This window comes from Marmota monax, unplaced genomic scaffold (assembly GCF_021218885.2).
Source record: "Marmota monax isolate L192 unplaced genomic scaffold, Marmota_monax_Labrador192_F-V1.1 WCK01_AAM20220418_F8-fsc00012, whole genome shotgun sequence".
In the NCBI taxonomy this organism is placed as follows: Eukaryota; Metazoa; Chordata; class Mammalia; order Rodentia; family Sciuridae; genus Marmota; species Marmota monax.
Genome location: NW_026695227.1, coordinates 3,695,392 through 3,710,810, shown reverse-complemented (window position 1 = coordinate 3,710,810; position 15,419 = coordinate 3,695,392). Strand labels below are relative to the sequence as shown.

Here is a 15,419-nt window from a genome sequence, read left to right as displayed (position 1 = left end):
AGTATTAATCAACTCTAATACAAGTATAGGAAAATGTTCAGCATATGTCCCATCAATTTTTAAGGACAATAGAGTCCATATACTCCGAATTTTTTCTCCAACCCATATTCCAGTGAAATATGGTTCAGGTGACCTAGGATTTAAAATCAGTTGGATACAATGGATACATTATAATCATTGTAAACAAATTTCCCGAATTCAAATCCTGACTCAGACACTAACTAGTTAGATGAGTGCAACTGAATTAGCCTCTCAGGGCCTCAGTTTCCTTATCTAAAAAATGGGACATAGTACCTGCCTCAGGGGTGGAATGAGGTTTGAGACATTCCTTCATGTAAAGTGCTTAGGACAGTTCCAGACCTGGCTCTGACTGTATTTCATCAATGTTATTTTGGAGGAGCTTTAATGAATCTTCAGTAGATTCTTAATTTTGAATATCTATGTTTTTATAATCTACAATACTAGCTTGTGATCTTTCCATTATAGTAAAACTTATCATGATTTTAACTCATGATTGTCAATCTTTCTTTTATTGGTACATATTAACTCTACAGAATAGTGGATTTCATTCTGGCATATTAGTATTTGCATATAATATAATTGGATCAATTTCACTCCTCAATACTCCCTTCTATCTGCTTTTCCCTACTGTATTGGTCTCCCTTCTACTTTCATAGTATGTATGTATTGGTACTAGGGATTAAGCCCCAGGGACACTAAACCACTGAGCTACATCCTAAACCTGTTTTTTTTTTTTTTTTTTTTTTTTGAGACAAGGTCTCACTGAATTGCTTAGGACCTAGCCACATTGCTGAGGTTGACCCTGAACTTTAAATCCTCCTGTCTCAATCTCCCAAACATCTGGGATTACATGCATGTGCCATATGCCTGGAGAGATCTATTTTTATGTATGTATGTATGTATGTATGTATGTATGTATCTATCTATCTATCTATCTATCTATCTATCTTTTTCCTCTAGCTTTCACATAAGAGAGAAACCACATGATACTGCCTTTCTGAGTCTGGCTTATTTCCCTTAACATTGTGCTCTCTTAGTTCCATCCATTTTCCTGCAAATGACATAATTTTGTTCACTCTTTATCGGTATTTAAACTTTGGACACCTCTATTTTGATTCTTTTTATCTGAAATCATTGTATTGCTAAAAATTTTGTATGATGAGCATTGTCACATGGTGATATTTTTGTTTTTAACCCTTTGACTGAAGGTACACATCTAAGCTGTTGATTAATGTATAATAAACACATTACAACATGATTTCAGTTTTAGGCCTCAATATGAAATTGAAAAAGTATTCAAATAAACATAAATTTATTGGGATTATATTCACTACAGAAATACTAAATGCATATAAAGTTGTATAAACCTTTTCCCTTTCTTTAGAAGATTAAGAACTCTATCAAATGCACAAATTTGATTGACATGCTGTTCTTTTTCCCCCCCACAGCTCTTGTAGTGAGATTTCTGACCAAACGGTTCATCTGGGAATATGATCCCACCCTCGGTAGGTCAAATTTTGTTTCCTTCTATCATCTTCCATTATGACATTTTAAAGCCCCTTGCAGCTGCTTTGGAAGTAAGATAGTTATCATATCATGCAAAGAATCTCTCTAAGAGGCAAGAGCTGTGTTTCATGTTGTATATGCTTAGAACCCTGCAAGATTTTAATGTGAAAATGAAGAGACTAAGTTAAACCTAAGACATAAGGAAGTGGCAATATGATGCCCGCCCATCAAAAAAGAGCCTCACTCCAATGAGAAAAAAATAAAAAAAAACAGACAAAGCAAATTTGGTGTGGGGTAGAATGGCAAGCTGAAGGCAGTTTAACAAAATCCCAAAGTTCTGAATACCAATTTGGGGAAAGTGTAAGAATAAACTATGTCCTCCCACCAATTCTTCTCTCCTATGAATCAGACTAAAATGTGTTTAAATAAAGATGCAAAATGTGTGGTCTGCGGATCTTGAAAGTAACAATAATGTTTATGCATAAAGTGTGGGCAGACTATTTCTGAGCTCTTTTGTTTTGGTTTGGTTTTTGTTATCACTCCAAGGTTACATATGTTCAGCTTAAAGGGGAGCCTTCTTTCTCTCTTGTGCCTTATTATTTTCATTTACTCATTTGACAAATATTTATGAACTGCCTTCTGTGTGTCAGTCATGTTCAGATACTGCAGATAAATTCATTGGCAAAAAAAAGAAAAACCTCTGTTTTTTTTTTTTTTCCTGCTAACAGTCTAGTAAAGAAAAGAATCAGTAAGTAAATAGATATATATCAGATGATGCTGTAAAGGAGGACTGAACAGGAAATAATGAATGCTTCTGCAGTTTATTTTTTAATATTTAATTTTTAAGTCTATTCAATACTTACTTGAGTGAGAAGTACAAGGTGAAGACCAAACATTTTTTTCCAAATATTTGAGCAATTTTCCCATAGTTAAATAACTCCTATCTTCCCCACATTACTTTCAGTATTGTCTTTGTGTAGTAAATCATTTATGATAGGACACAATTTAGATTCGCTTTTCACATCACATTCAATAGTACACTCTTGATATTTGTATGCAATATTTTACTACTCAGCATTACTAAGAAATTTTATTTCATTACTGTGTTTTACAAAATCATCTTGGCTACTTTCTCCAGTGTATTTTTTTCAGGTCAGTTTTCAAAACTGTCATAATATGATATGATTTTGATTGGAATTGCAGTAAAACTAAAAATTATTTTTAGAAGATTCATATCTTTATGCTATTCAAGTTTTTAACCTAGCATATCTCTCTGCATTTATTCTTCTTCTAGGATTTTTCTTTTAAATATTTTGTTCATCAAAATTTTTCAACATATTTTTTAAATATAGACACACTAAATTTAAGATGATCTATTTGGATCTAAAAATGCACCTGTTTTTTAAAAATTATTTTTTATTGCTTTCCTCACTTAAGTAGACACCTGTTGTCTTCTTATATTTTCATTATTTATATAAGTTTACAGAGATTATCTGAGAATCTCAATGATCAACAGGAGTTTAAAAAATACTAATTATTTGTTATACTCACACATCTCAATGAAGATGAAATGCTCTAAAAAGGATCTCATAATCATTTTTTGCTCTTGCTCTGAATATGTTCCAGTAACTAATGCTATTATTTTTAATTAGTCTTAGGTGGACCATTTTCCTTTTGTTTTATTCATTCTGAAAAACAACTGCTATTAATAGAACCAGCCTGCTTCCATTGCTGGCAATGCAGGCTTCATCACTGAGAATGGCAAGATTTCTCTGAGTGCCCTCGCTCAGCTCTGCTAGGAGAGTACTGTGGCTACTAGGCAACAAGAGTGCTCTGTCCTAGGACTTCAGGAGTAACAGGTGCATGACTCACTCCCAGGTGATGGTTTCCTTTAGATTTCACTCTGGAGACTGGGATCTGTGTGGGTGTGCACACCACTAGAAACCACTAATGTTCTGCCATAAAGGAGACTCCAATTCATTTGATTCAAGAGAAATTAGCATTTCCTGGGCTTAACTTCACATTACTATAGAGAAGACCAGATCCTTTGTTGAAGTCATGGCTATTTTAAAAGTCCAAGACAACCACCAACAGCAATGGCTACATTACAGAGCAAACTGACATAGCTAGGGGAAAATATAGTCTTGCATTCCGAATTCAGTCTTCCTCAGAAACAAGGGACAGCATTTTAAACTTGTAACAGAATTGTTGCTCCATGTAGTTGGAAGCCATAAATACCATTCTACATATTAACAAAACTTGAATATTTACTGTTACAAAATAATTCTAGAAAGAAATTGCTTGCTACTGTAGTAGTCCCAAACTTCTAGATGGCAAGCCCACTGGTTTTTGTTTGTTCGTTTTTGTTTTATTTTGTTTCGATTTTTTATAAAGAGGGTCTATCATAAGAATTTCAATTAGAGATGTAAGGGGTAGAAAGTGAAGGGAACTAAATCTACACATATTTAAACTTCTGTTTCATAAAAATGGGAGTTTTTTAAAAAAAATATCCAGTGTTTTGAAGGATACAAAAAAAAATAAACCATTTAATCCTTTTCATTGAATGATTTTAGTTTCCCTGTTTTTTTTTTTTTTTTTTTTTTTTTGCATTTCACAGCAGACAAATAAAATCTTTGTCAAAGGCCAGTAATTGTTTATGAACAAACCACCACTCAAGTGTGTAATATTTGGGATGTGGACCATCTAACCAAGAAAACCCCTAATGGGGATGGCTGCAAAATTCTGGTTGTAGACAAACAGAATCCATATTGTACAATCTCAACCAAGAACTGGATTTCTACCTCCAAGAGCTAAATTGCCCTCTAAGAATGTGAGTCATAGAAGAGGATACACACAGAGACTTAGATTGTCTTCAATTGTGTATGTGCCCGTGAGTGAGTGAGTGTGTGTGTGTGTGTGTGTGTGTGTGCACGTGTGTGTTGGAGACATTTGGAGAGGAGAGAGACTGCATTTTGATACACAAATTTCTATGCTGGTGCATAGGAGGCACATTGCATTGTGTTTGAATGGATGGAGGCTCTCTGTATCTGCATAGTAAAAGGGTGGGATTCAGACAGATTAGACCCACTGGTGTTTGGATTCCCTATGTGGTTCTTCCTGCCTGCCTTACAGCTCTTTCTGCTTGGAAAGATTTATACAAAGAGAGATACACACCCAGAACAAATTCTCTCAACTGGATACCAAAGCAGAAGTACTCAGCCAACTCAGAGTGCTATATAATACAGCACTGCAGGGAACTTGGAAATAGTTCTTTGTCAAATAAGGAAGCAGGTCCAAAGAAGTAAATTTTTATCCAAGATTACTTAGACCAGCAGTAGAACTGAAGTCAATGCAATTTCCACTCCAAAATAAATAACATTATTAACTGCTGTTGTTTCTGTGCTGCTTAGTGTCCATACTAAAGTGCTGAAATTTGAAGAAAAAAAAAAGTACCAACTAAGTTACTGTAGGAGTTAACCACATTCAACATCCCTTTGAGCATGAACTCCTCTCGGAGTATACAAAATATATTTCTACTTATAAAAATGTGACTGAATGCAGGTTTTAAATCATATACACAGTGAAACTAAGATTTTTTAATATGCCTAAATCCATTTTGAAGCTAATATTTGTTTTACAGTAAACAACATTTTGATTCATTTTAGAAGTACCTCCTAAACAATAATCCCCTACCCTTCAAAAATTAAAACAGAGACTCGAATTATCATTTTTGTTAGTAGGAAGAAAATAAAAAGTCTGTTCACCATCCAGACACATACACATTTTCTCATGTGTTTTAAAATGAACATCAGCATTTATTACAAAAAAAATAACTTAGTGCATTTTTTCAAAACTATCTCAGAGAAGCTAGCACATGCATGTACATTGTTTCGACTCTGTGGCTAGTACTTCCAGAGTTTCACATATAGAGAAAATGGGTTCCTAATGAAAGACACTTAAAGAAAATATGTTCAAAATGGTGTGAAACTGGTTTTGGTCTTAGATGAAATCCCCACTGCCACCCACTGCTAAGCCTGTGGCAGACATTCTCTCATTTCCTGCATTTCATCCTTTTTGTTTCAATAACAAACAGCCAAAGAGTCACACGACTTCATACAATTTTCATTCTATCCTATTTGCCCCCCTGCTGCGGCCTTCTGTGGTTGAAATACATATCCTATTTATCATGGAAGCAACACAGAAAATTTGCCCTGTCTCTCAGACAACTTTTGGTGCAAAAAAAGATGGACTAGAGCCCAGAATTCTGTTTTCCAGGCTCCAGGGCTGATGCCAGTCTTTTGAAAAGGAAAGTCAGTATAAAGAACAGTGAAGCCGAAAACCAAAGGGCGTGTGACGCTGCCCAGACTTCTCCCTGAGCTTGGGCACCGAAGATGGAAGAAGGAGATCATTGAGAGAACAGTTAGAGACAAGTAGCTGCTGTAAACGGAATTTTAGAGCATTCCATCATACAAAACTAATAATCTCTCATGATAGGGATGGAATATTCTAGAACTGAGAATCAGCATTCATACTGTGTACAGATTGCAAGTTCTAAGAGAATGAAAATAGCACAAAATACACCTAATCTCATTTTAAAATACTACTTTTGGAAAATACTATGACAAGGTACATGCCTGTGGTGACCATCATGGCACAGTGCGGATGGCACATACGTTATGTTGAAGCTAAGTTCATGCTACTTCACTCAGCTTCCTTTCTACAGTTTGTATTTTGGGTAGGAATTTATATTTATGGTAAAATTATGGTTAAAATTCTGCAAAATAGTGGATGAAATGGAAGAAAGATAGATAGACAAAATAATAATAATAATAATAATAATAATAATAATAATAATAGGAGCACTTGTTCATAGCCTATCCCTGTGGAAGCAGAAACTTTTGCTTGGTTGATTGGTCATTTAGGTAGTTTGATCAAGATAGTAATTATGTTAGTTAAATTCTCTTTTCATTGCACTTTGCCATTATTGTATATATGAAGCCTTTATATTATTGTTTTATTTGTCCCTGTATACCTTATTGTGACACCCTTGTGCTCCTCTTTCCCACAAGTATATTCTAGTGTGTTTGATACTAAATGTAGGTTTTCTATTACATTCCAAAGCCACTCCAAAGCCAGTCTTCCTGGTCCAAAATCTGACTACTACCACTTATCACCTTTGTGGCCTTCAGCAAATTATTTACTCCTGTTATGTCTCAGTTTCTTTTTCTAAAATGGAGCTAATAGTAATAAACACTTTATGAGATGTTTGTGAAGAGTAAATGAGTTAACATAAATAAAGCATTGAGAACAATTTTTGTTCAAACATTCAGTTTGTGCTATTATATATATAAAAAATAAATTTTTGTCTATTCATTTAAATTTACATAAGTTTTATTGTGTTGTGTCTCTATTTCTAATTTTTATAACAGAACATTATAAAGTCCATGTATGTTGTTATATATCTATCTAGTTTTCTGCATAGCGTTCCTTAGTGTGCCACATTTAACACGTCTTCCCTGTGTTAAACACCCAGTTAGTTACCTTCAAAGTGAACTACTTCTATCACCAGGGAAAACCTTGCCTTAAATCAATGGTTCTCAAACTTTATCATTCATCATAAGCACCTGGAGGGCTTGTCAGAACATAATGTTGCTGGATCCCATACCCACCAGGTTTGGGGTGGAACCTGAGAATTTGCATTTCTAACACATTCCTAATTGATACTGATTTTGCTGATCCAGACACTAGACTTTGAGAAACACTTCTATAAGAGCCTGGACCAGGTTTTTGTTTTGTTTTATAATTTCGCCTGGGAGGAAGTTGCAGGATCTTAGGGTGTATGAATATTTAATATTGTTAAATTGCCCTCCAAAATGCTGAGCCAGTCTACACTCCAATTGCTGGTACATGGAACCTCTCTAGAATCTAACCAAGCATTTCATTATCTAACTTTCTAACTTAGGCCACTCTTATGGTTGTAAAATAATTTTATAAGCTTCCCTCTGGTAAGTAACCAGGTAAAACATCATTTTATATACACTTGGTCTTTCTCTCCGCAAACTTCCTCTTTGTATATTTTGCTTATATTTATTTTCTCCTCATCCATATTTTTTTATTTTTAATTTCTAAATGCTTCTCTATAGTTTAGGTATTTACCAGTTTGGGGATTTGATGTGGCAAATACTTTCTCCAGATTTTAGCTTATTTTGTATTGCATAATTTTTTAATATAGTCAACTTGTTTATTTTTAGTTCATTTTGTGTGTGTTTTTATATTTTTAACTTATTGTTTTAAGTTTACTTTTCAAGTCTAGTTGATTTAAATCTTTAATCCATCTGGATTTACTTTTAGTGCATGCTCCAGGGGGTCCATAGAGTGACCTATTCTTTCTTGGTTGTTCCTATTACCATCCATGGAACAATGTATTCTTCCCCCACCCCGGGTGGTTTGTGGTGCCACCTCAGTCATATACTAAATTCCTATATAAATGAGCATCTATTTAAGGCTTTGTGAGTTTGCATATTCTGACACTAGTACCATACTGTTTTGGGTAGTGTTATTTACTTTGCATTACATCATTTTAGATAAGCTTATTTAGTTCCTCAAAAAGTCTGACTGGACTTTGAGTTTGAATTGCAATTAAATTTGAGATCACTCTGAGGGAAATTTAACATCTTTTAAAAATTGTTGCTCATGCCCTTTTCTTGGAAATTTTCCTATCTATTCGAGTATCTTTAGGGCCTTTTCATGAAGTTCTGAACTTTGCTAGTTGTGTTTGTTCTTTATTGTTTCTTAGATATTGATATTTATTTTACTGCTCTTGGGAGTGGTTACTTGTCATTTATATTTCCTATGTGTTTTTTGCTGATATAGAAGAATTTTAGTGATTCATTCTGATAGACCTCAAATTCATAGCCTTGATTTTTAAATCCCTTTCCCACCCTTATGATACTAAAAGCTCAGTCCTTGTTTCCATTTCCAATCCAAAAATGAGAACAAGTTTTGATATAAAGAAGAATGTTTTGTTGTTTTGCTAGCAAAGGAGAAGCAGAGGACTCCTGTCCCAGAAGCTGTGATTCTCCCTGCTAGAGGGAACGCAGGGATTTTAAAAGAGGAATAAAGGGTGGGGATCCAAATATTATGAGTAGATAGAATTAATTAGTGTCAATCTGCTGTCCTTGAGAAAGCCATTGCTCCAGTTCCCAGGTCTAGAGTTTGTTTATTCTTGTGGGCAGTGACATTCTTCCAGGCAGTGAAGGACATGACAGCTTAGCTTGGGACAGGAAAAATGTTCATCTCATTTCCCTTTCCCCCACTGTTAGGGAGGGTAAGGAGAAGAGGAAGAAAGGGGAAAACAATCATGACAGGTTTAAAATAAGTCAATCATGATCAAGCATCAAGGTTTGTACCCAGATCGAAAAGTGGACTCCCATTACACTTATGTCTCTTATTTATTTTTTCCTATCTTATACTGTCCAGTGTTTTTTTTAAAATTGTGTGTGTATTTTTATTTTAATTTGTTATATATGACAGCAGAATGCCTTACAATGGGATATAGCTCGGTTGGTAGAGTGCTTGCCTCGAATTTACAAAGCACTGGATTCAATTCCAGCACCACAAAAAAAAAACAGAGGAAAAAAAAGAATTATCCAGTATTTGTAGTCCATGTTGGATTATATTTTTGTATAGCACATAATTTCCTTGCTTAAGAGTTTGAAGACAATCTGTATACTTAGTCCATTTATTTTATGTATGCTGTGGGGTTTTATATGTAACATTTTTTTTTCATGTCAGGGAATTCCTTTTATTCTTAGTTTTCTGAATATTTTTAAAAATCTTAAATTGATAATGAGATATAGGGAGGAAAGTATTTTTCTTCTTGATAGTCAGTCATGTGATTTGTCTTCTTTAGTTCATTAATATATTAAATTGTGTTGATAATATTTAAACACTATTTCCATTCCTGAAATAAATGCTATTTTCATAATATATTTATTAAACTGTTGAACTCAATTGGATAATATTTTATTTATAAGTTTTGAATCTATGTTCAAATATATATTATTATTTTGTTTTCTTCTTGTTACTTTTGTACTACTAGTTAATGGAGTCAGAATAATTTCTCATAAAAGGTTATACTTTTTCTCTCATGATATTTTGTATTTTATTTATTTTCTTATATATTTTAAAAATTATTCTCTTTTGCTTTTTTTTTTAACTTTTTCTGTATTTTATTGTCTTCTGAAATAAGTGTGTTTACTCACACCTGCCTCCCAGGTCTTCTCCTCACCTCCACCCTGATATAATATATTAGAATCACATGGAATTGTAACTGTGGACTGCTTTTGGTATAGTTTTGTTATTTTCTTTTATGCCATAGATGTCATAAATCCAGTGTCACTTCTAAGAAGTCCAATGTCAAATTTGAGTCATATCCTTTTGTAGGTGAAGAGCTTTTATTCTCTAAATCTCTTTAGATTTTTTTTCTTTTCCATTTATATCTTAAATTTCACTGAAATTTAGATTGAAAACCTTTTCCTCACATATTCCATTAGTCATTTTGATCTGAAGTATTTCAATGACTCTCATCCAGGGAAATTCTTACTCATTACAACTTTGAATATTTCCACATCTCTGTGTATTTTCTTCTTCTGTCTTTGAGGTTCATTTTATAAAGAACGAAATTTCTAATTGTATTGACCATACTTCCTATTAAGTTTTCAGCTTCCAGTTTTCTTATTATCACTTCCTGAGACCTTCTGGGAGAGTTCCTCCTCCTGATTTTCATCAGCTGCCAATTATTTATTGATTCCTTTATTTCAGTTGTTCTAGTTTTCATATAAAGCGCTTGTTTTTTACCTTTGGTTTTCACTTATGTGATGAGGGTTACATTCAAGCTTACCTAGTCTTCTTACACCTGCTAACTTCTCTTCACCTGCTCACAGCTTGGGTACCACTCTGCTCTTGACCCACATCAGCTGATACTGAGTAGCTACTGCATCCTGCTTTGAAGAGGCAACATAAATGAGAGAAATCTGCATTGTTCCTTTTCTCTTCCAAGCTTCCCAGCCCACCTCTAATATGGGTTACTGTTCCTTGTCAACTACAAACACTGGGTCCCACCTGTCTATTACTGCCCCAAGTGTTTCCCATGTTTTACATCATTTGGTAAGATCTATCCACTTCCCTCTAATATCTATTGGGTTGAGGTTTAGAAAGAAAATATTAGTTTCTGATTGTATGTAACTTTGTTAGGAAAATAAATTAACAGAGCTTTACAGAAACTGGACATTTAGGGGCATCATGACCAAATCCATTTTGTGGAAAACCACCTTATCATTCTAGAAAATAGAAGCCTCAGTTTATTGAGATAGAAAAGAGACTATAGAGAACTGACCTCAAAATGGAATAAAATGGAACCTTAAGAGGAGCAGACAGAGGATCAAGGAAACAAAGAGAGCTCTCACATTCTATGCCCTGAAGTAGTGGCTCATTAGGAATTATGCCTGAAGCTCTGTGAGTACAAAGATGCTACATTCTTGCACATTCTTCTTTGCTTCTCTAGCTTGCACAATCCCCTGTACTACAAGACAGATATGCTGCTCCATGCCTAATTTCTCATTTTAAGGATCAAATTAAATCTTGCATTTATTTACCTGTTTGTCTTCTTTATTTGCTCATTCTCTCAGAATCAACCTACCGACACCAAGCAACCATCGATGACGAAGTTGTTTCCATGGAGATCCTTGATACTGCTGGTCAGGTGAATAGAAATTGAACTAAAATATTTTCTGCATCAAATAAAAAAAGACATGAATAATGTGCACAAAATTGAGGCATGTCATTCAAGTAACTTTTGCATAACTAAAAACTTATTTCTACAATTTTATATATTAACACATTTCTAAGAGCCTGTGTATAATGTTTATGTAAACTTCCCTGTGCTTCAAGAAGGTTTTGAAAATACTGTAATATTCATATATTGTCCAGGTTGGAATCTCCCACCTGTTTGGTGGCTTAGCAGGATAATAAGTTTTTCATGGTCAAATGTATTTTTAAATGTTTAGATATACTTAAACAAGTGCCTTTACTGATAGTTTGCAGAGGTTTTATATGCTAATATGCAAGGTAACCCTTTAAGAGAAAGTATATAGTATATATTGACTTCTCTGGCCATATATAAATTTGTCTGTTTGCTTCAAAATGCTTTATTTTGGAACTCTCTCCTGAAATATTTTCTTTGTAAATCTAATTTGAGGTCAGTTAGATCTGAAACGATGAAATGATTCATAGATAGGTTTAATTCTTTTTTTAAATTGATTTTAGTTTTTTAAATACATGAGAGCGGAATGCATTACAATTCTTATTACACATATAGAACACAATTTTTCATATCTTTGTATAGAAATGACCAGTGGGATGAGTTAAGAAACTGGAGTTTTCCATGGTCCTTTGTCAATAATCTGTGACTCCAACAAGACTTGAATTGAAGAGTTTAATCCATGAAATGTTCTTGAAATGAATTTCACACATTTACTTCTCATCACCATCTCCTTATGCTCTGACCTTCACACTCTGAGCCTACTGAGAGAGGCCACAGCCTCCAGAAACCACTTGAACCTTTAAAGGCAATGCTTTCTCAAATTATAGGTATACCTTCCCATGAAGAATCACTTCAATAAGTTTCCATCATTATTGGTACTATGTGACATATTTGGGGTATTGGCATAGGGGGAAAAAAAAGGCCCACCTTAAAGTTGGACTCTTTCTTTCCCTAATTGTCTTCAATAAAAAAAGGAGATTAAAACACACAAAGAAACCAAAAAAGGGAGAGGGTACATCTTGCTGAATTTTGGCTCTAATTCTGACACCTAAATATTGGGGTAACAACCACTTGTCTATTATTAATTTATTAATTTTCAATTGTGATGAGAAAAAGTCTCAATAGCAATATGCTCAACCAAGGGTATAATTTATTAATAGTTCTTGTGATTATAAAAGTAAGAATATAGCAAGAAAAATTAAAAGTAGAAATTCAGTCTATGAGTTAGAACCTTTTCAATTGCCTGAAGTATCTTGATATGAGTAAGGAATGCTCCTATTCCAAACTCATTGAGAAAGTAAACTTGGGAAGGCAGACAACCAACACATTTAACAAAAGTGGATATGAAGAATAGTGATTAAGGGGTTATTATCAGCATCAGCAGTGTCTATGCATTGTGATCACCTCCAATTTTCTGAGCTGCTATTTTTTCTTGGCCTACAGGAAGACACCATTCAGAGAGAAGGGCACATGCGATGGGGGGAAGGCTTTGTGCTGGTCTATGACATTACTGACCGAGGAAGTTTTGAGGAAGTGCTACCACTGAAGAACATCCTAGATGAGATCAAAAAGCCCAAGAATGTGACTTTAATCTTGGTTGGAAACAAAGCTGATTTGGACCACTCCAGACAAGTGAGTACAGAAGAAGGGGAGAAGCTGGCCACAGAATTAGCATGTGCTTTTTATGAGTGTTCTGCCTGCACTGGAGAAGGGAACATCACAGAGATCTTCTACGAGTTATGTCGAGAGGTGCGTCGCCGGAGGATGGTGCAGGGCAAGACGAGGAGACGCAGCTCCACCACACATGTCAAGCAGGCCATCAACAAGATGCTCACCAAAATCAGTAGTTAGGCCGCTCTGGTCTTTCAGAGGCACTGCAGAGGTGGATTGGGTCATTGGAAATTGTGCCCTTCTTTTTTCCTTCCAAAAATGAAATGAAATACCCCACTCCTTGTTTTGACTAGAGGAATTGTCTGGGCTTCTCATTGTTCCCCACCTTTCATATGTTGGGGGTTTTAGAGTGTCTTGTGCAGTTTCAATGCTGACAATTATTCCCTTTCCTGCTTGCATAGGATCCACTCCGCTACAGCTTGAAGATGTAGCTACCAGAAATTGAGAAATGGCTGGGCTCATATTCAGCTATTTTTAGGCATCTCCACATTGCTTAAACAAGTTAGTCTTTTCAGAGGCATTTTAAATTAAATTTTAAATTCCATTTCTTGTCAAAGACTACCAATGATCATCATAAATGTCTGAGATAGCAGAAAATAAAGTAAAAACACCATAAGGACAGCTGAGCTGTTGGAGCTAAGACTAGAACTCAGTTCCTTTCTGAAGTGAGGATTTTCTGAATTATCTTAAATCACTGAGTTTTTCTTTAACCCTGCAATTTGTTCTTACCTTGAAACATGAACTCGTGAAGGTTTTTCACTGTAATAGAGTTCATTTCAATTTGAGTTGATTATCTCAATGACATATTAACCATTATGCCCTGATTCTTCTTGCTTGGCTTATACACCTCTGTAATAACAGAGGCAGCAAGACCCACTATTCAAATCTTGATAAAGCTTTCTCCTCAAACCCAAGGTGATGTAAAACATTAGCAATCTTTTCACCAAATTCTAATTTCATTGCATGCATGTAGGAGTTAGTCTTAGAGATGCCTGATTGTTTCTCACTTTGTTTATCACCCTAGCAGAAAGACAATAATCCAAACAACAGGGTAATTAGGAATGGAGTTTAACACCCCTCTGTAGGGAAGCCAAGGCTCTGTGCCAGCCACATCAGAAAAAGAAGCTTCTGCTTCATTAAGATGACCACATGACTTCTTTAAAATTTTAGGTAAATTAATTCACTTAGAAGAATTCAGAAAAGAACAGATGATTTGAGTTCATTATATCTGAATAAATGTGCATAAAACAGATTCTTATAAAAGTACAGCCTATAACTAACAAGGCTTTATAACTCTCTTCTCCCTCTTATGCCCCCATATATCAACATTTGGGCACTTTATTTTAGAAGAAAATATATATCTTTTACATATGTATGTATTTGTAAATGCATAGATATATGTATAAAATTTGTAAGTGTTGGAAGCTTTAGTTCACCATGTATTTGGACAACTTGGTGTAACTGACTTTATTTTATGTGACTATAATAAAAAGCATAATTTTCAAATTTTGGCAGTCTTTCTTATAATAAAAACATGAAACATTTTGTAATTTTAGGAGACACTTGAGGGAGCAATTGAATTGCAGAGTTGAAAAATCAAGTAGGCCCTATTTTTAAAATTTAGCTCCTGTTGATAATTATAGCTGCTACTTTTAGAGTGCTTAGGTGCTATTTTAGGCATGTTATATATTATTCCCCCAAATCATCACAATCACCCTATGAAAGAGTATTACAATGATCACAGTTAAAGACAAAGAGTCATAAGGGGAACAAAGTAATGCAGCTGCATCTACACAGAATTTAGTGGGTAGAACCAGGATTTGAACTCAGAGGGTCAAAGACTCAGACTGTACAGTCCACACTACTACCCACTATGTAGTTCTTACCCTTGAACTGTAGGTATGAAGATAAAGGAATATATATATATATATATGAATATAGCAAGAAAAATTAAAAGTAGAAATTTAGTCTATGAGTTAGAACCTTTTCAATTGCCTGAAGTATCTTGATATGAGTAAGGAATGCTCCTATTCCAAACTCATTGAGAAAGTAAACTTGGGAAGGCAGACAACCAAGACATTTAACAAAAGTGGATATGAAGAATAGTGATTAAGGGGTTATTATCAGCATCAGCAGTGTCTATGCATTGTGATGTATATATATCATATACACAATTCAATACAAGTTTGTCGACTGGATGGTGTCAGACCTGAACTTTAAGGAATATATAAGAAAAATTTAAGAAAGAAAAATGGTGAAAATATCGTAGGCAAAGAATATTGTAGGCACATTTCATGGAGACATGAAAGTTGATGGTAAGTGTGAGAATTTAAAGGAATTTATATGGCCACATATGTAATTTTTAGGGGGAAAAAGAGAGGATATCAGAAGAGAAGAA

General features: G+C 34.5%; 1 protein-coding gene across 2 annotated transcripts in view; it reads left to right on the top strand.

The window, feature by feature from the left end:
- The window catches only part of Rerg (RAS like estrogen regulated growth inhibitor), a 119,485-nt gene extending 104,958 nt beyond the window's left edge, over positions 1-14,527 (top strand). For both annotated transcript variants that reach the window (XM_046436303.2, XM_046436304.2), the window contains exons 3-5: positions 1,470-1,526; positions 11,217-11,290; positions 12,794-14,527. In XM_046436303.2, coding sequence (XP_046292259.1) covers positions 1,470-1,526; positions 11,217-11,290; positions 12,794-13,201 — 539 coding nt within the window. In that variant the 3' untranslated portion in view covers positions 13,202-14,527. The remainder of the gene's footprint in view (positions 1-1,469; positions 1,527-11,216; positions 11,291-12,793) is intronic.
- The last annotated feature ends 892 nt before the right edge of the window (positions 14,528-15,419 follow it).